Source organism: Taudactylus pleione, unplaced genomic scaffold (assembly GCF_031769625.1).
Source record: "Taudactylus pleione unplaced genomic scaffold, aTauple2 ptg001573l, whole genome shotgun sequence".
In the NCBI taxonomy this organism is placed as follows: Eukaryota; Metazoa; Chordata; class Amphibia; order Anura; family Myobatrachidae; genus Taudactylus; species Taudactylus pleione.
Window position 1 is genome coordinate 1,439,140 of NW_028285970.1, and position 16,761 is coordinate 1,455,900.

General features: G+C 39.4%; 1 protein-coding gene across 1 annotated transcript in view; it reads left to right on the top strand.

The window, feature by feature from the left end:
* LOC148442296 (annexin A1-like) overlaps positions 1 to 9,686 on the top strand; it is a 34,377-nt gene extending 24,691 nt beyond the window's left edge. The window contains exons 10-13 of the mRNA XM_088464045.1: positions 2,248 to 2,343; positions 5,675 to 5,733; positions 7,873 to 7,995; positions 9,474 to 9,686. Of these exons, the coding sequence (XP_088320171.1) occupies positions 2,248 to 2,343; positions 5,675 to 5,733; positions 7,873 to 7,995; positions 9,474 to 9,530 (335 nt within the window). The 3' untranslated portion in view covers positions 9,531 to 9,686. The remainder of the gene's footprint in view (positions 1 to 2,247; positions 2,344 to 5,674; positions 5,734 to 7,872; positions 7,996 to 9,473) is intronic.
* The last annotated feature ends 7,075 nt before the right edge of the window (positions 9,687 to 16,761 follow it).

The following is a 16,761-nucleotide window of genomic DNA, read 5'->3' on the forward strand; positions in this document are numbered from 1 at the left end:
AGCGATGGAAATGCATCACTGTGGAAGGGGTGTGTCAAGGAGCCGCCATCCACACATAGACAGTGCCGACAGACAGAATCCTGGCACTGAAATCCAAAAAGTACTCAGAATCCTGGCTCCAGAATCCCAGGGGCTGTGATCCCGATGGTGAATATTAGTGTCAAGGTTATGGTCAGAGGTTAGATTAGGCTGTGGGAGGGGGTGGTTAAGGTTAGACTGCGGGGGGGTGGTTATGGTGTGAGAAAGGTGGGTTAGGGGAAGGGTTAGAATATTTACCTGTATGCATCACTATTTCCAAGGCAAAAATAAAAGGAGTTGTGTTTTTTGGTGCTCTAATATTCTCTTATATAAAATGTAACCTTTAATCATTCCAATGAAAATCAACATTGTATACAGCAAAATATTTAAATTACATAGGACATATACCAGTGACTACAGTCCAAATAAACAGTCTGATTAAAATAAAGTCTCATTGGGGTAAGTATCTCACACCTACAACCTCCTGAGAACATTTAACGGTGAATTTCTAACTATAATGAATGTTTCTTCCTGGGTGAAATAAAAAAAAAAAGTATGTGTGTGTGTGTATATATATATATATATATATATTTTAATGTGTGTGTATTCAGGGATCGAGTATGTTACTGTGCACAATAGTTGCCCATGATCTCAGTTACATTTGTTTCAATAACATATATATATATATATATATATATATATATATATATATATACACAGTATCTCAGTCCAGCAGCAACTGAGATACATGATATTAAAACAAATGACATTTTGAGATACTATGCACAATAGTTGCCACTACTGTATCTTGGAAGAAACAATATGTATCGAACTGTACTCTTAAACATGATTATCACTGACAGCATTTGGGCACAGTGATGCTAAATAAAAATAGTTACTGGTTAAAGGTTTATTACCAACAATAAAGGCATAGTTGCCACTAATAAACAAATGGGATACAATATTATAACTTTATTTTAGCAGCTGAGCTCAATGTGTTCAAACTTGATATTAGCAGATGTTACCGGTAATTAATGAACAGCAGTAGAACATACTCTATCCCTGAATATAAAGGTAAAATATAATGATATATATATTTTTTCTATCACCCAGGAAGAAACAATTTTAATTGATATAAATTCACTGTTTTAAATGTTTTCAGTGGTTGTACGTGTGAGATACTTACCATTTATATTGAGGAGTGAATGGGACTGCTAGATTGGTTAGAGTGGGAGTGAATATCTTCCACCTTTTTGTTATGTTATATGTCCAGACAGTAGTGGATTATGATGGAGGGTATTTAACCAGGACCAATTACCCAGAAGTGATAATTTGAAACAATAGGGTTGTGTCTTGGACCTCTATATAATAATAAATTTGTCCGCAAATTAGTGGAATAAAGAGGACAAAAAAAATTGGCATTAGCATAAGATGTAGACACAACTATAGGAAAAGACATGTCCAACTTAGAATCAAGCTTGTAACATAGGTTCCCAAACTCTGCCTTTACAGTCCAGGTTTTAAGGATATCTATGCTTGAGTCTACATGGTTAAATCAAATTGACTGAGGTAATAATTAAGTGACCTGTGCTTAAGCATGGATATCCTTAAAACATGGACTGAATTGGTCTAATTTAGGAACCTCTGCAGTAGTGTATAACATCTTCCATTCTACACTGAAACAGGAGTAGTAGAATGAGTATGAGACCTAACTAAGTCTAACGTGTTTTGTTTTTGGTCTTAGTTTAATTCTCAAAAGGCATCACAATTATGCAATTTCATTATTCTCAAACATTGAAACAGTCCCTGAGCCAACTGGCACTTCTGGTAGAACATGGCTAACCACTAACAAAGGGAGTCCCACAATGTCTTCAGCCAGTACAACTTCCTGATGTGCCTACCATTGGCTGGGTGGCCTGGTATATGCAAGTGATGGTAGTTCTTTTAGGGGATATGTTGGGGAATCTAGCAGTGCCTAAAAAAACACCTGGAGACACTGAAGAACAAGAACATAAAACACTTTATATGACAGATGCAGTCCACAAAATTACATGTATCAAATACCACAGTGCTGGCAAAATTGGTGCCGAGTGTCTAACCTTTATTTTTAAACTGGGTCCAGCACCCTGATCTCACCACGACTCTCAGGATTAGAAACAAGCACTTTACTAAAAAAAAAAAGTGTTTTTTTTTTTTTATGGTAAACCTTTCAAAATGCTCTTATTTCAGTTTTTCAGAAGTATACAAAATACAGTAAGCATGATGTGAACAAAGCGCTGGACCTGGAGCTTAAAGGAGACATTGAACGCTGTCTTACAGCCATTGGTATGTGTTCATCTTTATTTTCTAAGGCACTTCAGTGTTTCAAATTAAAGGTGGTTCTGGGATAAGGGTGTAAAACACTCTTGTACAGTAATGCAAATGAACAGAAAAGTTTTAGTACAAAAAATAAAATAAAAAATGATATGGATTCTACCTGTACATTACTTATCAAAGCAAATGATATATTGAAGTATTCTGTATCTTTTATACAGTCCCATTCACTTTCCCATGTCTCCATAACCAACTATTTTAAACTAAACGAAATAACACACAAACACGAAACAGCCTTACAATAAAATTGATACAGAATTATTACTCTCCATTAACATTAGTAACTGATTTAGGTATTGCTTAAAATTTACAAGAATACTTTATAGTGGTATCACAGTAATAGTCACATTTTATATAAGTAGGATCTCATGGCAAATTTATTAGCCAGCCCAAGGCTAGGAGGGATGAAGATAATTCAGACTCTTGAATTGAGGTGAACTGCTGCTTTGGCAGTGAGTGGGAATGGGATTGAATTGGCTGCGGCTGTTTAGGTTCAGATCCCAACAGCAGATTCCCAACAGGATCAATATCCCGACAGGGGCAGGTAAGTGCCCTGACCCTCCCTTAGTGATGCCTAACCCTAACCCCCCCCTTACAGCTCACTAACGCTAACCCTCCCAGGGGGGTGCCTAACCCCCCCTTACCAAAGACTAAACCTAACCCTCCCAGGGGAGAGCCTAACCCTCCCCCCTAGGGGTACCTAACCCAACTAGACTGCTAGATCCTAATTCTATCCCCTAACGCTCCAGACTTGCCTTCATTCGGGATGGCGTTCTGGCATTGGGATTATGATAGGCGTCCGTATTTCAACACCTATCACAAATCCCTAGCCAATCTTTGGGATGCCGGTCACATGACATCCCAAAGAGGGATACTATTAAGCCCTACCTGAGTAGGGAAGGAGATCGCACCTGTGGATAAATTCCCTATGTAGAGCCTTTCAAAGCCACCACTTCTGAATATTCAACTGTTGGATTAAAAGGTGCAATTATGTTCAATACAAAACTAGACCTGTTTGAATCCAGCTGCCAGACCCATAGACGTGGTGGGTTTGGAAAGCACTATACATTAAATGTAGCCCCTGGAGTATTGGAAGCAGAGAGAACCAGAGATTATGTGGCTTTGAATGAATACTAGGAGGAAGAGGAGATTGTGAATGCGGAGCAGAGGGTGATAACAGGCAGGGAAAAGAGTGCACCTCCAATGTCTTCTCTCTCCATCCTATTGACTGCCAGTAATGCATGCTCCCTAATGTAGTAGTGTGCTGCATAATGTTGGTTCTCGTTTGGTTATACATGTAACACCCCTAGTTAGCATTAAAATAATAAGAAATATTAAAATTGTATACCTACAGCTTCTTGATTTGTCTTAAAATAGAAGTTTCCCTCATTCAGGATTGTTTAGTTAACCATGAGTTGGTGTGTATATTGGTATTACTGTTCTTTCAATGGGATTAAAAATTATGGCCGCCATTTTGCTCAGTTATAGGATGTTCATGTCAACATCCTATCATTGCTCTAAAGGCAACTTTCTCCTTGAATTCCTGAATAATCTCTACTTAAATATTTTATTAAACAGAATTGCTGCTATTGAGTGTAATGCATCTTGAAATGTGTGACTTGCCATAGGCATGGACATATGCTTTATTAGCAACAAACTTTATGCCTAGGCTCAGATTGCAAATGCATCCTACTCTAAATAAAACAAAGTTCTATATACTTAATTATTTATGTACCTTTTATTATAAACAGAACTATTATAGACCCAAGTAAAATGTGTATTTATCTCTATACTTTAATCTGAACTGCTCAAGAAGCATTTTTAACATGTAAGATTTCTGATGCCAGCCGTTCATTTGACCTTCAGAATGCTATAGTCGTCTGTCCCACTGAGACAACAAGAGTTTTATACCAAGATATATAAATCAGACTTAAGCTGGGTACACACCTTTTCGATCAGTGGCTGATCGGGTTAAACTCTCCCAATCAGCCGAGCAATGTGTCACCAGCATGATCACCTGTCAGCTGCCGCAGGGCACCATACACACTGTGCAGACACCGCTCAGTGTGTTTGGACATCTATGGGTTTGGGAGGTCGGGCTGACAAATATTAAACCGAACATAAGATGCGACCTCCCGATCCCATTATTGCAGGAACATTATCAACTAACGCTACTACAACTGTACAGCATACACGCCTATAGAATCGTCAGCCCAATCAACCAATATCAGGTGATCAGACCAAGGATTGTATAGGTGTGTACCCAGCTTCATATATTAAATCAAATACACTTTCACTTATAATATTTCATAATATTCTATATGAAGGTGGTGGGGGGGAGGAGTGCAACCACTGAGAATTAAAAGTACACCAAATCCAAAAAGAAGAAAAATACTGTCATGTGTGGTGCACATGTTTTCTATATTATGTATATAGAAAATCACTTTTATTGTAGTACAAGTATTAAAGTGATATCAAATTTGATAGATATAAGAATTTGTGACTGAAAAAAAACAGTTCTTAAAATTAAACTGTCCACATACCCGATTTCTAGACCTTTTAAAAAAAAAAAAATATATATATATATATAAATTTTTATTATATATATTTTTTTTTTAATTATACCCACACTCACAGCAGCATGTCCAGCAGACTAGGGTGCAACCTCAGTGTAATCAATTTGAGGTTCACAAATGCAAAATTACAGGTTGGAGGACACTCACCATTGCAGCAATAGACATATCCTTTATTTGTTACATACCACCAGTGTTATAGCACATGTTTCGGTCTGATAACAGACCTTGGTCAACTATTTCTAATGGCTGTGGCTTCTTGCAACACTTATTTACATTGACAAAGGTCTGTTATCAGACCAAAACATGTACTAGAACTCTGGTGGTATGTAACAAATAAAGGATATTTCTATTGTTGCAATGGTGAGTTCCCTCCAACCTGTAAAAAATAAAATTGTATATAATTAGAATTGCATTTTGTTTTTCGCTAAAAAGTCTCAAGGAGGGGTGGTAAGCACTAATCATAAGATAACAAAATAAAAGGACAGGAAATATAACTGTCACTTTACTGGTTGTGTTTGAAAAATGACAGGAACTGATTGGTTAGTACTTCATCCACTTTATATCTCTAAGGCTTAGTACATAGGCCCCTAAGTGTGATACATTTTGTATTTGAGGCGTTGGGAGTGCATTAATCATGACTTGTAAATGAAAAATTATACATATAAATAAAACACATTTGTTTTTTTTATTTCTTTTGTTTTTTAAAGTGAAGTGTGCTGCAAGCAAAGCAACTTTCTTTGCAGAAAAACTTTATTTGGCAATGAAGGTATAGTATTTTAAAATCTGTTTTATCCTATCTAGAATTATCACTTTCCAGTAAGAAAGTTGCATTTTTCTAATTGTTTATACACTGCTCAAAAAAATACAGGGAACACTTAAGGGGGGTATCCACTAGACGATAAAGTTGAACGATAATGATAAAATCGTTCGATAATAGTTTGATCATCGTTTGCAAATCGTGCAGTAATTGTTTCTAACTATGTACGATGCGCGCTCCCGCTGGTCGTTTGATCGTCTCCTCCATCGACTGAACATGCAGGTCAATTTCACTTGATTGCTTACACATCGTTTACACATCGTTTACGCTGAACGATCAAACGATGAACCACTATCTGCCCACTATAGCTGAAAGCTCTCAATCACATAACATAGTTTATTGTTAGATCTTTTGCAAATCGTTTGCAAATCGTTTGCAAATTGTTCAGAGTGGAAGATCATATTTCAAGGGAAAATCGTTAAGAGGTTGGACAGGGATAAAATCGTCTAGTGGATGCCCCCCATAAAACAACACAATGTAACTCCAAGTCATTCACACTTCTGTGAAATCAAACTGTCCACTTAGGAAGCAACATTGATTGACAATCAATTTCACATGCTGTTGTGCAAATGGAATAGACAACAGGGGGAAATTATAGGCAATTAGCAAGACACCCCCAATAAAGGAGTGGTTCTGCAGGTGGTGACCACAGACCACTTCTCAGTTCCTATACTTTTTGGCTGATGTTTTGGTCACTTTTGAATGCTGGCGGTGCTTTCACTCTAGTGGTAGCATGAGACGGAGTCTACAACCCACACAAGTGGCTCAGGTAGTGCAACTCATCCAGGATGGCACATCAATGGGAGCTGTGGCAAGAAGGTTTGCGGTGTCTGTCAGCATAGTGTCCAGAGCATGGAGGCGCTACCAAGAGACAGGCCAGTACATCAGGAGATGTGGAGGAGGCAGTAGGAGGGCAACAACCCAGCAGCAGGACCGCTACCTCTGCCTTTGTGCAAGGAGGAACAGGAGGAGCACTGCCAGAGCCCTGCAAAATGACCTCCAGCAGGCCACAAATGTGCATGTGTTTGCTCAAACAGTTAGAAACAGACTCCATGAGGGTGGTATGAGGGCCCGATGTCCACAGGTGGGGGTTGTGCTTACAGCCCAACACCTTGCAGGACGTTTGGCATTTGCCAGAGAAAACCAAGATTGGCAAATTCGCCACTGGCGCCCTGTGCTCTTCACAGATGAAAGCAAGTTTATACTGAGCACATGTGACAGTCTGGAGACATCAAGGAGAACGTTCTGCTGCCTGCAACATCCTCCAGCATGACCGGTTTGGCAGTGGCTCAGTAATGGTGTGGGGTGGCATTTCTTTGGGGGGCCACACAGCCCTCCATGTGCTCGCTAGAGGTAGCCTGACTGCCATTAGGTACCGAGATGAGATCCTCAGACCCCTTGTGAGACCATATGCTGGTGCTGTTGGCCCTGGGTTCCTCCTAATGCAAGACAATGCTAGACCTCATGTGGCTCGAGTGTGTGAGCAGTTCCTGTAAGACGAAGGCATTGATGCTATGGACTGGCCCGCCCGTTCCCCAGACCTGAATCCAATTGAGCACATCTGGGACATCATGTCTCGCTCCATCCACCAATGCCACTTTGCACCACAGACTGTCCAGGAGTTGGCAGATGCTTTAGTCCAGGTCTGGAAGGAGATCCCTCAGGAGTCCATCCGCCACCTCATCAGGAACATGCCCAGGCATTGTAGGAAGGTCATACAGGCATGTGGAGGCCACACACACTACTGAGCCTCAGTTTGACTTGTTTTAAGGACATTACATCAAAGTTGGAGCAGCCTGTAGTGTGTTTTTCCACTTTAATTTTGAGTGTGGCTCCAAAACCAGACCTCCATGGGTTAATAAATTTGATTTCCAATCATAATTTTTGTGTGATTTTGGTGTCAGCGCATTCAACTATGTAAAGAACAAAGTATTTAATAAGAATATTTCATTCATTCAGATCTAGGATGTGTTATTTTAGTCTTCCCTTTATTTTTTTGAGCAGTGTATTTTTTATGATATAAAACTGTCTCTTAAGCAGTATTAATTTCTATCTCACTATACAACACTTCCTTTATATTATAAACAGGGCTCTGGAACTCGGCACAGAGAATTAATTCGAGTCATGGTTTCCCGTTCAGAAATAGACATGAATGAAATCAAGTTCCATTACAAGAGAATGTATGGAAAATCTCTGCGCCAAGCTATTTTGGTATGTAGCATTTCACTTTTAGTATATAAGCAAACATGCATTAATGTATGAGTTAGAGAAATCTACTGTGATAAATGTTTAATATATTCTTGCTTGCTTCAAGTAATATATTAAATATTTTACAAAAATTACATTTTAGAGCAATCCAGGTGTATACAGTAGAGACTAGCTTAAAATGAAATGTATGTTGACTGAATAACCTTCTCACAATCATGGACATATCTACATTTTTCTCTCACACTTCATATTCGTTCAAATAAACCTAACTAAAGGAAAACTATTAATGATTTGCAACATTTACATGGAATTTGCAGATATAAATTGATGCACACTATTCTCCACTACAACTCCCATCATCACATGTTAACTGATAACATTTTAGGTTTTTGTAGACCATTAAGGCTCTAGTACTAAAACTGTCTCACTAGTAGGAATAGTGGCTATATCATACTCTGCCATGTCTTCCACCTTCTCTCAGTTTTCTTCTCCTTGTCTTTGTAACTTATTAGGTGTTTATTTGGTAATATAATTAGCACCTAGTCAAAGGAGCTATTTAAAAGTAAACATGCAATAAATTGTAAGCGGCATTAGCTTACATCTCGGAACCAGGCCCAAAGATGGATTTTAATAGGAAACCCTCATGAGTTGGATCTGTCAGTGGAGGACACTGAGTTAGAATTACCAATGAAGCATATTTTTGTAACTAATGCAGCTCATTAAGTGCATACAAAGGGCCACATTTATCAATTAGTTTTTGATCACTTTTGTAAATAATAAAATTTGTTAAATGAGGCTCTCAGCAACACAGCAGGGATCCAAACAGCACAGATTTGATCATAATACATATTGAAACATCAGGGTAAACACTCTTTCAAGTAATCAGGAAAACCTATGAAAGACTGTACTTTTATGACACCAGAGGGAGCTGCATCTAAAAGCTTGCATGCTGCCACTAATAGCTTGAAGGAAGCTCCTAATTTGCTTAGTTACTTTTTCTCCCATTATTTTAAACAGTTACAAACCCATCATTTAACAATTATCTGGTTAAATCTCTAGTCCTTATATTGCATTGTCAACATTTATGCACCATTAGCTAACCCAGAGGTTCCCAATCATTGTCCACAAGGCTCCCCAACAGTTCAGGTTTTAGAGATATCCATGGTTGAGCAGAGGTGACTTAATTAGTACCTCAGTCAACTTGATTTAAGCACAGGTGTTTAACATGGATCTCTCTAAAACCTGAACTGTTGGGGAGCCTTGAGGACCGCATTTGGGAACCTCTGATCTATCCCCTTTTGACACAAACACCTTGATTTGCAAAATCTGTTGCAAAGGATAAAAGTAAAAGCAGGATCGTCACAAATATAGATAGATAGATAGATAGGATTTAGCCCTGGTATCTATATTTTACTATTTTTTTTTTTTTTTTTTTTTTAAATCTGTCATTAACTGTTTTTTTTTTTTTTTTTTTTTTTTAGGATGAGACCAAAGGAGATTATGAAACCATTTTGCTTAATCTAACTGGAGGTGATTAAACAAAATCTGAATATGACCTTAAAGAAGAATACAGTATACTTACTGAAGCCACTATTTGAACATAAAAGGCTTCAATGTAATTGCTGTATCCGTTTCAAGATATAAAAAAAAAAAAAAACCACAAGAAACATTCCATTAAAAAATGTTTTAAAACACATTGTATTTTTTTACTTCATTGTACATTGAGATGGATACAATATATACTGACAATTACTGTGAAACAAAAGGTCAAACGTATTCATGGCACATTGCATATTTATTAGAAAAAGGTTGTATGTTGAAACTGCAGACTAAAAGTGCTTATGCAGAGTAATTACTAATTACTACACCAGTTTCTGTAGGGTATCTTGCACTATATCGATATGCACATATAACTGCATACATCTGACACTTTGTGCCTTAGTTTTAGTGGCTGCTTTTGTAAGCCGCTGCTTCCCGGCAAGTTGGTGGTGGAAATTTAAAATGGCACTCTCATTCAGTGTAAAGCCTGACATGCTTTATATTGGCTGAGAGTGCAGCCACTTCATAAATAAAACCCTTTGTGACTGAAGCCTTATAGAAAGGAAGGGAAGAGGCAAAGTTCACTAAGGGCATGTTTATGCAAATGTGGTAGACCAACTGCTATACTCGTAAGCCGGTTGTGAGATGTTTTGCACTAGCTACAGATCTAAATACAGGCACATATGCTACCAATGAGGATGCATATTCCTCTTGAAATGTGTACAGTTCTGCATACTGTATGTACAGAAATACTTTTTCCATGCACTTTTTTGTGTTTGTTGCCAAATTGAATATTTAGAGGCTGTTGCAAACTATGCCAACAACCATGACATTAATTGTAATTAAGGCACAAAGAATTGCAGCCAAATGCAAGCAGTTCTATTGATACTAATCTGTTCAAGGCATTGGAGTATGACAAATGGCTTTTTAGGATGACCCAAAAAGCACCAGATTGATTCAATGTCCTTCTAGTACAGACCTGGCTAACCTGTGGCTCTCCAGCAGCTGTGAAACTGCAAGCCCAAACATATATTCCAACGGATCAGTTGGTAAAGCATGCTGCGACTTGTGAAACTACAACAGCTGGAGAGCCACAGGTTCGCCAGGCCTGTCCTAGAGACATATAAAGCTCCTATATACTCACTGAGATGGACTTTTCAGTGATGTGCGGTCAGGTGAGGCAGGTTAGCAGAACCTTTTCTGTCATGCTTGGGTATACTCCAGAGTTCCACACTTTACATTTAAAGTGGCCACTGAATGGCTAGCAGGCTGTGAGAAATAACAGATTTCGCTCATCTGTCATTTTGCGAGGTGTAAGTATATGTAACAACATATACTTACACATGTTCAGCATGGATCACGTAAGTTGTTTATTTGTTTTGCCAAGATTGTGGATGCTACGGAGAGTGGTGCCAGGTTGGAGGTGAGTATAGGATCTTTTTTGCAGGTACTGCCAAATGGATTAGACATGGGAAAAGTGGATGCGAACATCTGGCAGCAGGTAAGTAATACCCCGTTCAGATATACAACCCAGGAAATTTCCTGCTCAGACCCAAGAATTTCTCCTGTGCAAAATCCTGGGTATTTGGTCAAGACCCCCCTTTCACACTACAGTGTCTACCCGGGAAATTCCCAGGTAGACCCCTTTCAGACAAGAGCAGGTTTTTACATAGAAAAACAGTTTGTGGACGTTATGCTGGCACACATTAATGAGGTCATGCAAAGGTGGGGATGTGGTATAAGGGGACTGGGAGTTGTTGTTGAAATAAATACAAATACTTGATATTTGAGGGGTTCAAAATAGCTTTTATTTAAATAAAGGCCTATGTATTGCATACGAAGTTTGAAAGCCTTACTTCCATATTTCTTACAAAATACAACACTATTCAAAACCAAACAATAGTATCAAAAAAAATAGTAAAGTGTACATTTACTTCAGAACATTGTTAAGTGCGCATATAGCTATGAGGCATTAAACAAGCCTTTAAAATAAATCAAATAGGTCCAGAATTTTTTGGTAGATCCTTGTTTACACCAACTCAACATCCTATGATATGTGCAGGCTGCTTGTTTGGGAGAGAGTCAGGCAGTGAACTCCGGTCTTCAACACGGACAGGATCGATCAAATACACCATCAAACAAAATGAGCCTATCAAAACTGGGAGCTTGGTAAATTCCAGATTTTTTAAGTGAAAAAGCTTACGTTTTTGATCTATCCTATCTGAATTGAAAACTGGACAAATCAGGACCAACACTAATCTTAGTAAATTTACCCCTAAATCTCAGTTAAATTGTGTAATGTTTTCTTAAATTGTCTGAGCAAAAAATGGTTTTAAAAATGTTGCTAATTGTCTATAAAGTTTGTGTGCTGCTATCAGTAAGAAACTAAAAATCAAGAAGTAGTTAAGTGCCAACTAAAACTATCAGCACAATATTCTGCATTCCAATGCCAGTGGCTCTGTGCCAAAATGCTTCTCTAAAAGGCATTTTTTTAAGCAGTGGCATAACCAAAAAAAAAAATGGGTTATATAAAGTAATTTAACACATAAGCCTGAGAAGAAAGCAGATATATGGGTAGAATCCCTTTTAAGCAGATAGTTCTAAATCTTTTAATTGGCAATTATCAACTAAAAGTACAACAAGAAAATCTTGATTAGATAATGGAAGAATGCCAAAATAGTTATACTTGTATTGATGAAGGTTTCAAAGTGTGATATACTGGTAACAGAAAGGTGACCTGAGTACACTACAGTCCAATGTGTCCTACACAGTTAAACTTATGTAGCCTCAGAAGTTTTTCTTATTTTGTAAAAGCACAATCAGGCAATCCTAGTCAGCAAACAGTGTATCTCAGAGATTAAAACTCAAATTACTTGGCCATGTTTAGCCAATCATATTGCCCAAGGAATTATGATTTGGTTAATTCACTAATGAGAGCATACTGTGTTGGGTGGGAACGGTAGGTGAAATTTTCAATTTAAAATATCAGTTCCAAATAGAGCCTAACCAAAAAGTGCAGCTGCACATTGTTTGCTTATAGTGACAATCATTCTGGAGCCAACACCATATTCTAAGCAACCACAGATGATTTCCATCTGTGGCTGCCTAGATGAACAGATGTCTAAATTGACCAAATACTCTGTTTGAAAGGGTTTAGACTGGTTTCATGGTCAGCCTCTATAGTGAAAAGCACACACATCAGCTCCCAAATTTGTGAATCCTGGGAGGTATAGACTTAACTATTTAGGTTAACAGGATGAGCTCATTCTACCTCACTGTCTGGGTAAAGGGTTTAACAGACTTGCCTATGGGTTCCTACCAGTAACCAGAATCCTACCATTATTAGCCATTGCCACTGGTGCTCAGCGAGCAGACACTCACTGATTATAAATGACAGTTGAGACTAAATTGATACCCCCAGTTGTAGGAGAGTACTTGCAACATCAACCTTATGAACATAATAATTGTTGGAGCATTACTTATTTCCTATTATTGCATTGTTAATCTAGCTTTTATTGTTAGTAGTTTTGTAATCTAGCTCAGTGTTTCCCAAACTTATTCCTGAGGGTGCACTAAAGGTGCATATACACGTAACGATTTTTTGACCGATTTAACTATAATGACGTCGTTATTGTTCAATCATTGAAAAAACAGTTTCTGAGCTATAACGATAAACTATTAACGTTCATGTTCCTGTTTGTAGTTCATTCTGACTGACCAACTGAATGATTTTCATTAAGGGAAGTTGCAAAAATCATTTGTAGTTCAAGAAATTGTTCATTACACTTTAAAAAAATCAGACACAATCGTTCATAAAATCGCTGGTATCGAAATCGTTGTGTGTGTGTAGCTTAACAGTGCATGGTTTCCATTTTCCTAGTTGGTGCACAGGTGTATTCACTACTGGCTGACACCTTTTAAAAGATCCACAGTTGGAGCTAATTATTTCACTTGTGATTCTATGAGACATGGAAAACATGCACTGTTCATGCTCCCAGGTGAATGAGTTTGGGAAACACTGATCTAGATCAGTGGTTCTCAAACTCTGTCCTCAGGACCCCACACAGGTCACGTTTTCCAGGTCACCCAGCAGGTGCACAGGTGTATTCATTACTCACTGACACATTTTAAAAGATCAACAGCTGGAGCTCATTATCTCACTTGTGATTCTGTGAGGAGACCTGGAAAACATGCACTGTGTGGGGTCCTGAGGACCGAGTTTGAGAACCTGTGATCTAGATCATACTTGTTTTTTTTTACCTTGATTACATTTGATAATCTTTAACTACGATCTGCCTTGAACTCACCTTTAGCCTACTGCTTATGCAATTATTTACATAATACCACCTGTGATGTTATTGCATTAGATAGATATAGTCTTAAAATTTATGTACATTACCTTACTTAATATGAAAGCCTGAACCTTCAGTGACAGTCCCTAGGACTATATGAAAATGCTGGGATGTGGGTATAGGCCAATATACAGAAGGTGTATAGTTTGTAAAGGCTGAATAAAGAAGCAATACAGTTATTACTCATGCTCCAGTGTTCTTATACATAAAACACAAGCAAAACATGGTGTGAGAAGGGGATTACATGAACTGCTAGTGCTCAGAATGTGCAGGGATCCCACGGAAGTCTGAAAAGCTGTGATACCCAGTAATTGAAAACCAGACGTGTGATTAACAGTGGATAAGCTGTCTCCTCCCACAGGCATGCAAATATCTGGTAACTTTATCCATTTTCCTCCAAGTGATAGGAGAATATGTACTACACAGGATGTAGTCAGCATCCCAGTGTGCGGGATGCCAACGGTCTAAATATCCGCGCAGAAATCTGATAGCAGTATTCCGACCAACGGCATCCCGAAGGTAAGTATCACCAGTTAGGGGAAGGTTAGCGTTAGGCATCGGGGAGGGTGGGTTAGGATTATGGTGTGGGGAGGGAGAGGTTAGGCTTAGTCACTAGGAGGAAGGTTAGGTTTAGGCACCGGGGAGGGTTAGGCTAGGGGATAGGGTTAGACTTAACTTGTCTCCTGATGGGTGTCGAGATTCTGACTGTCAGTATGCCACTGTCGTTATGCCGACCAGTGGCATCCCGATCACCAGCAATCCATACCCAACCCGTACTGCACATTTATAACCATTTTCAATATGCTGAAGGGCAGAATATGGTCTTATCCTCTATAATGCAAAAAGTTTAAAAAGTACTTTATCTCAAGAAAGAATGTGACATATGAAAGATATAGATAGATATATATCTATATCTATGTTTTCCACTTGTGGCCAGAATAAAGGAAATGGGTTTTTTCAGTATGTTACAGAACTACACCCGCTGAACAAAACCTGTGAGTTTGGTGATTTAAAGGAGTCACAGATTAGAGATCATATTGAATGTGGAATTCCTGATAATGGACTCAGGGGTCTATTCATCATTCGGGGCCGTATGGCCCACGATGATGTAGTATCCATTGCCGCAGGGTATACTTATCACTTGAGCAATTCAGCAGCTATTCCCAAGATTGATGTTTTGATGCTCCTGCATAATTTATATAAGACCCCTAAAGTCACGCTAGGAAGGGCTTCTGCCTATAACAGCCACCCATTGTTCCCTTAGAGTTTCTTAGGATGCTGCCAGCTCTTAGCCTTCTGGACAGTAGGGGCTTATATAAGTAACAGGATATTGCAGTTTACGCTGGAGGAGAAAGATACAGAACTACTGTATTACTGATGCAAGCTAAAACTCCAGTAGCAGGTAGTGACAATATGATCCCAGGGGTGGATCACGAGGCTGAACTGGGGTAGCAATGTGTCACGACCAGGGTTTTGCGGTGTGGAGGTTTGAGGTCCTTACCGGTGAGGGGTGGTCCTTATGTCAGGGAAGCTGGTGTGTGGAAACTGGCAATTGGCTGTACGCAGAGGCCTGTCAGCATTGGGCCATCTTGGCAAGGGTAAGTCTAGCAGCATCTCTGCGTCACAGGTGTCTGGGCACCACCATGTTGTCTTTGGCCATGTGACATAGCAGGCCAATCGCCTGTAGGTCACCTGCCCTCTCTGGCCTATCACGTTCCGCTACTGGGTACTTAACGGTGTTTGGAGCTCCCTGTAGTTGCCAGTTCAACATGTTCACAGCTACGCTGTGAGAGAGTTCTCTGCCCTCCTGAAAACTAGACTTGTGCTCCGGTGCTTGCCCTAGCTCCTTGTCGGCCTCTGGCTCCCTGCATAGCCTGCACCGCTCTGCCTTGTCTTGCTCTCCGCTGAGATCAGCCCTGCACCTTCCACCAGACCCACTCCTGCCTGAACCTGTCTCCTCAGTTAACCCACTCCTGCCTGAACCTGTCTCCTCAGTTAACCCATTCCTGTGCAACCATCATCACAACATTACCGGATATCCCCTTCAGCCACTATACAGCAAACCAGGATATCCATTTCACTCTCACAGTCTATCTGGATTCATCTCTGTCACTGATCTGGACATTCGTTTACTCCCATTCACTACAGCTCCCTTCAGCCACATATATCAGTTTGTTTATTACTGGACTTAGTTTATCTTATTATTCATGTCTGCAAACATTCACATTAAACAACCCACCTTTCAGTTTAAAACTGTTCCGGTGTCTGCTCCTGTTTCCACCCCAGGTCCACAACAAACAGACTCTGACAGTTTGCACTGGCCCAATGGATTCAGCTACTGACAGGAGTCCAGAACAGATTTAATTCACAGCATGGCTTCTCACCTGGAGGGACTGGGAACCATGCAACAGCAATTAGCACAGTATGTGCAAGAAATGGCACTCAGTCTGAATACTTTACAAGCTACACTACCTTCTCCAAGTATGCCTGCAGTTACTCCTGTCTCCACTACTGTGGTATCTGCCTCTGGAGCTCCTGCTCATTTGTATTTACCTACACCTGGCAAGTTTGATGGCAATCCTAAACTGTGTCTCAACCAGTGTGATGTACATTTTACTTTACAACCCTCCAATTTCCCTAATCCTAAAACCAAAGTGGCCTATATTGTGTCGCTGTTGCCTTAGATTGGGTTTCTCTGCTCTGGGAGCGATCAGACCCACTACTGGATAATTATCCAGAATTTTTAACATCATTCAGGAGGATTTTTGATGAGCCTGTAAGAACCACTTCTGCTTCATTCAGTATTATGAATCTGAAACAAGGTATCTGTCCTGTCAGTCAGTACGTCATTCATTTTCAGACATTGGCATCAGAGCTC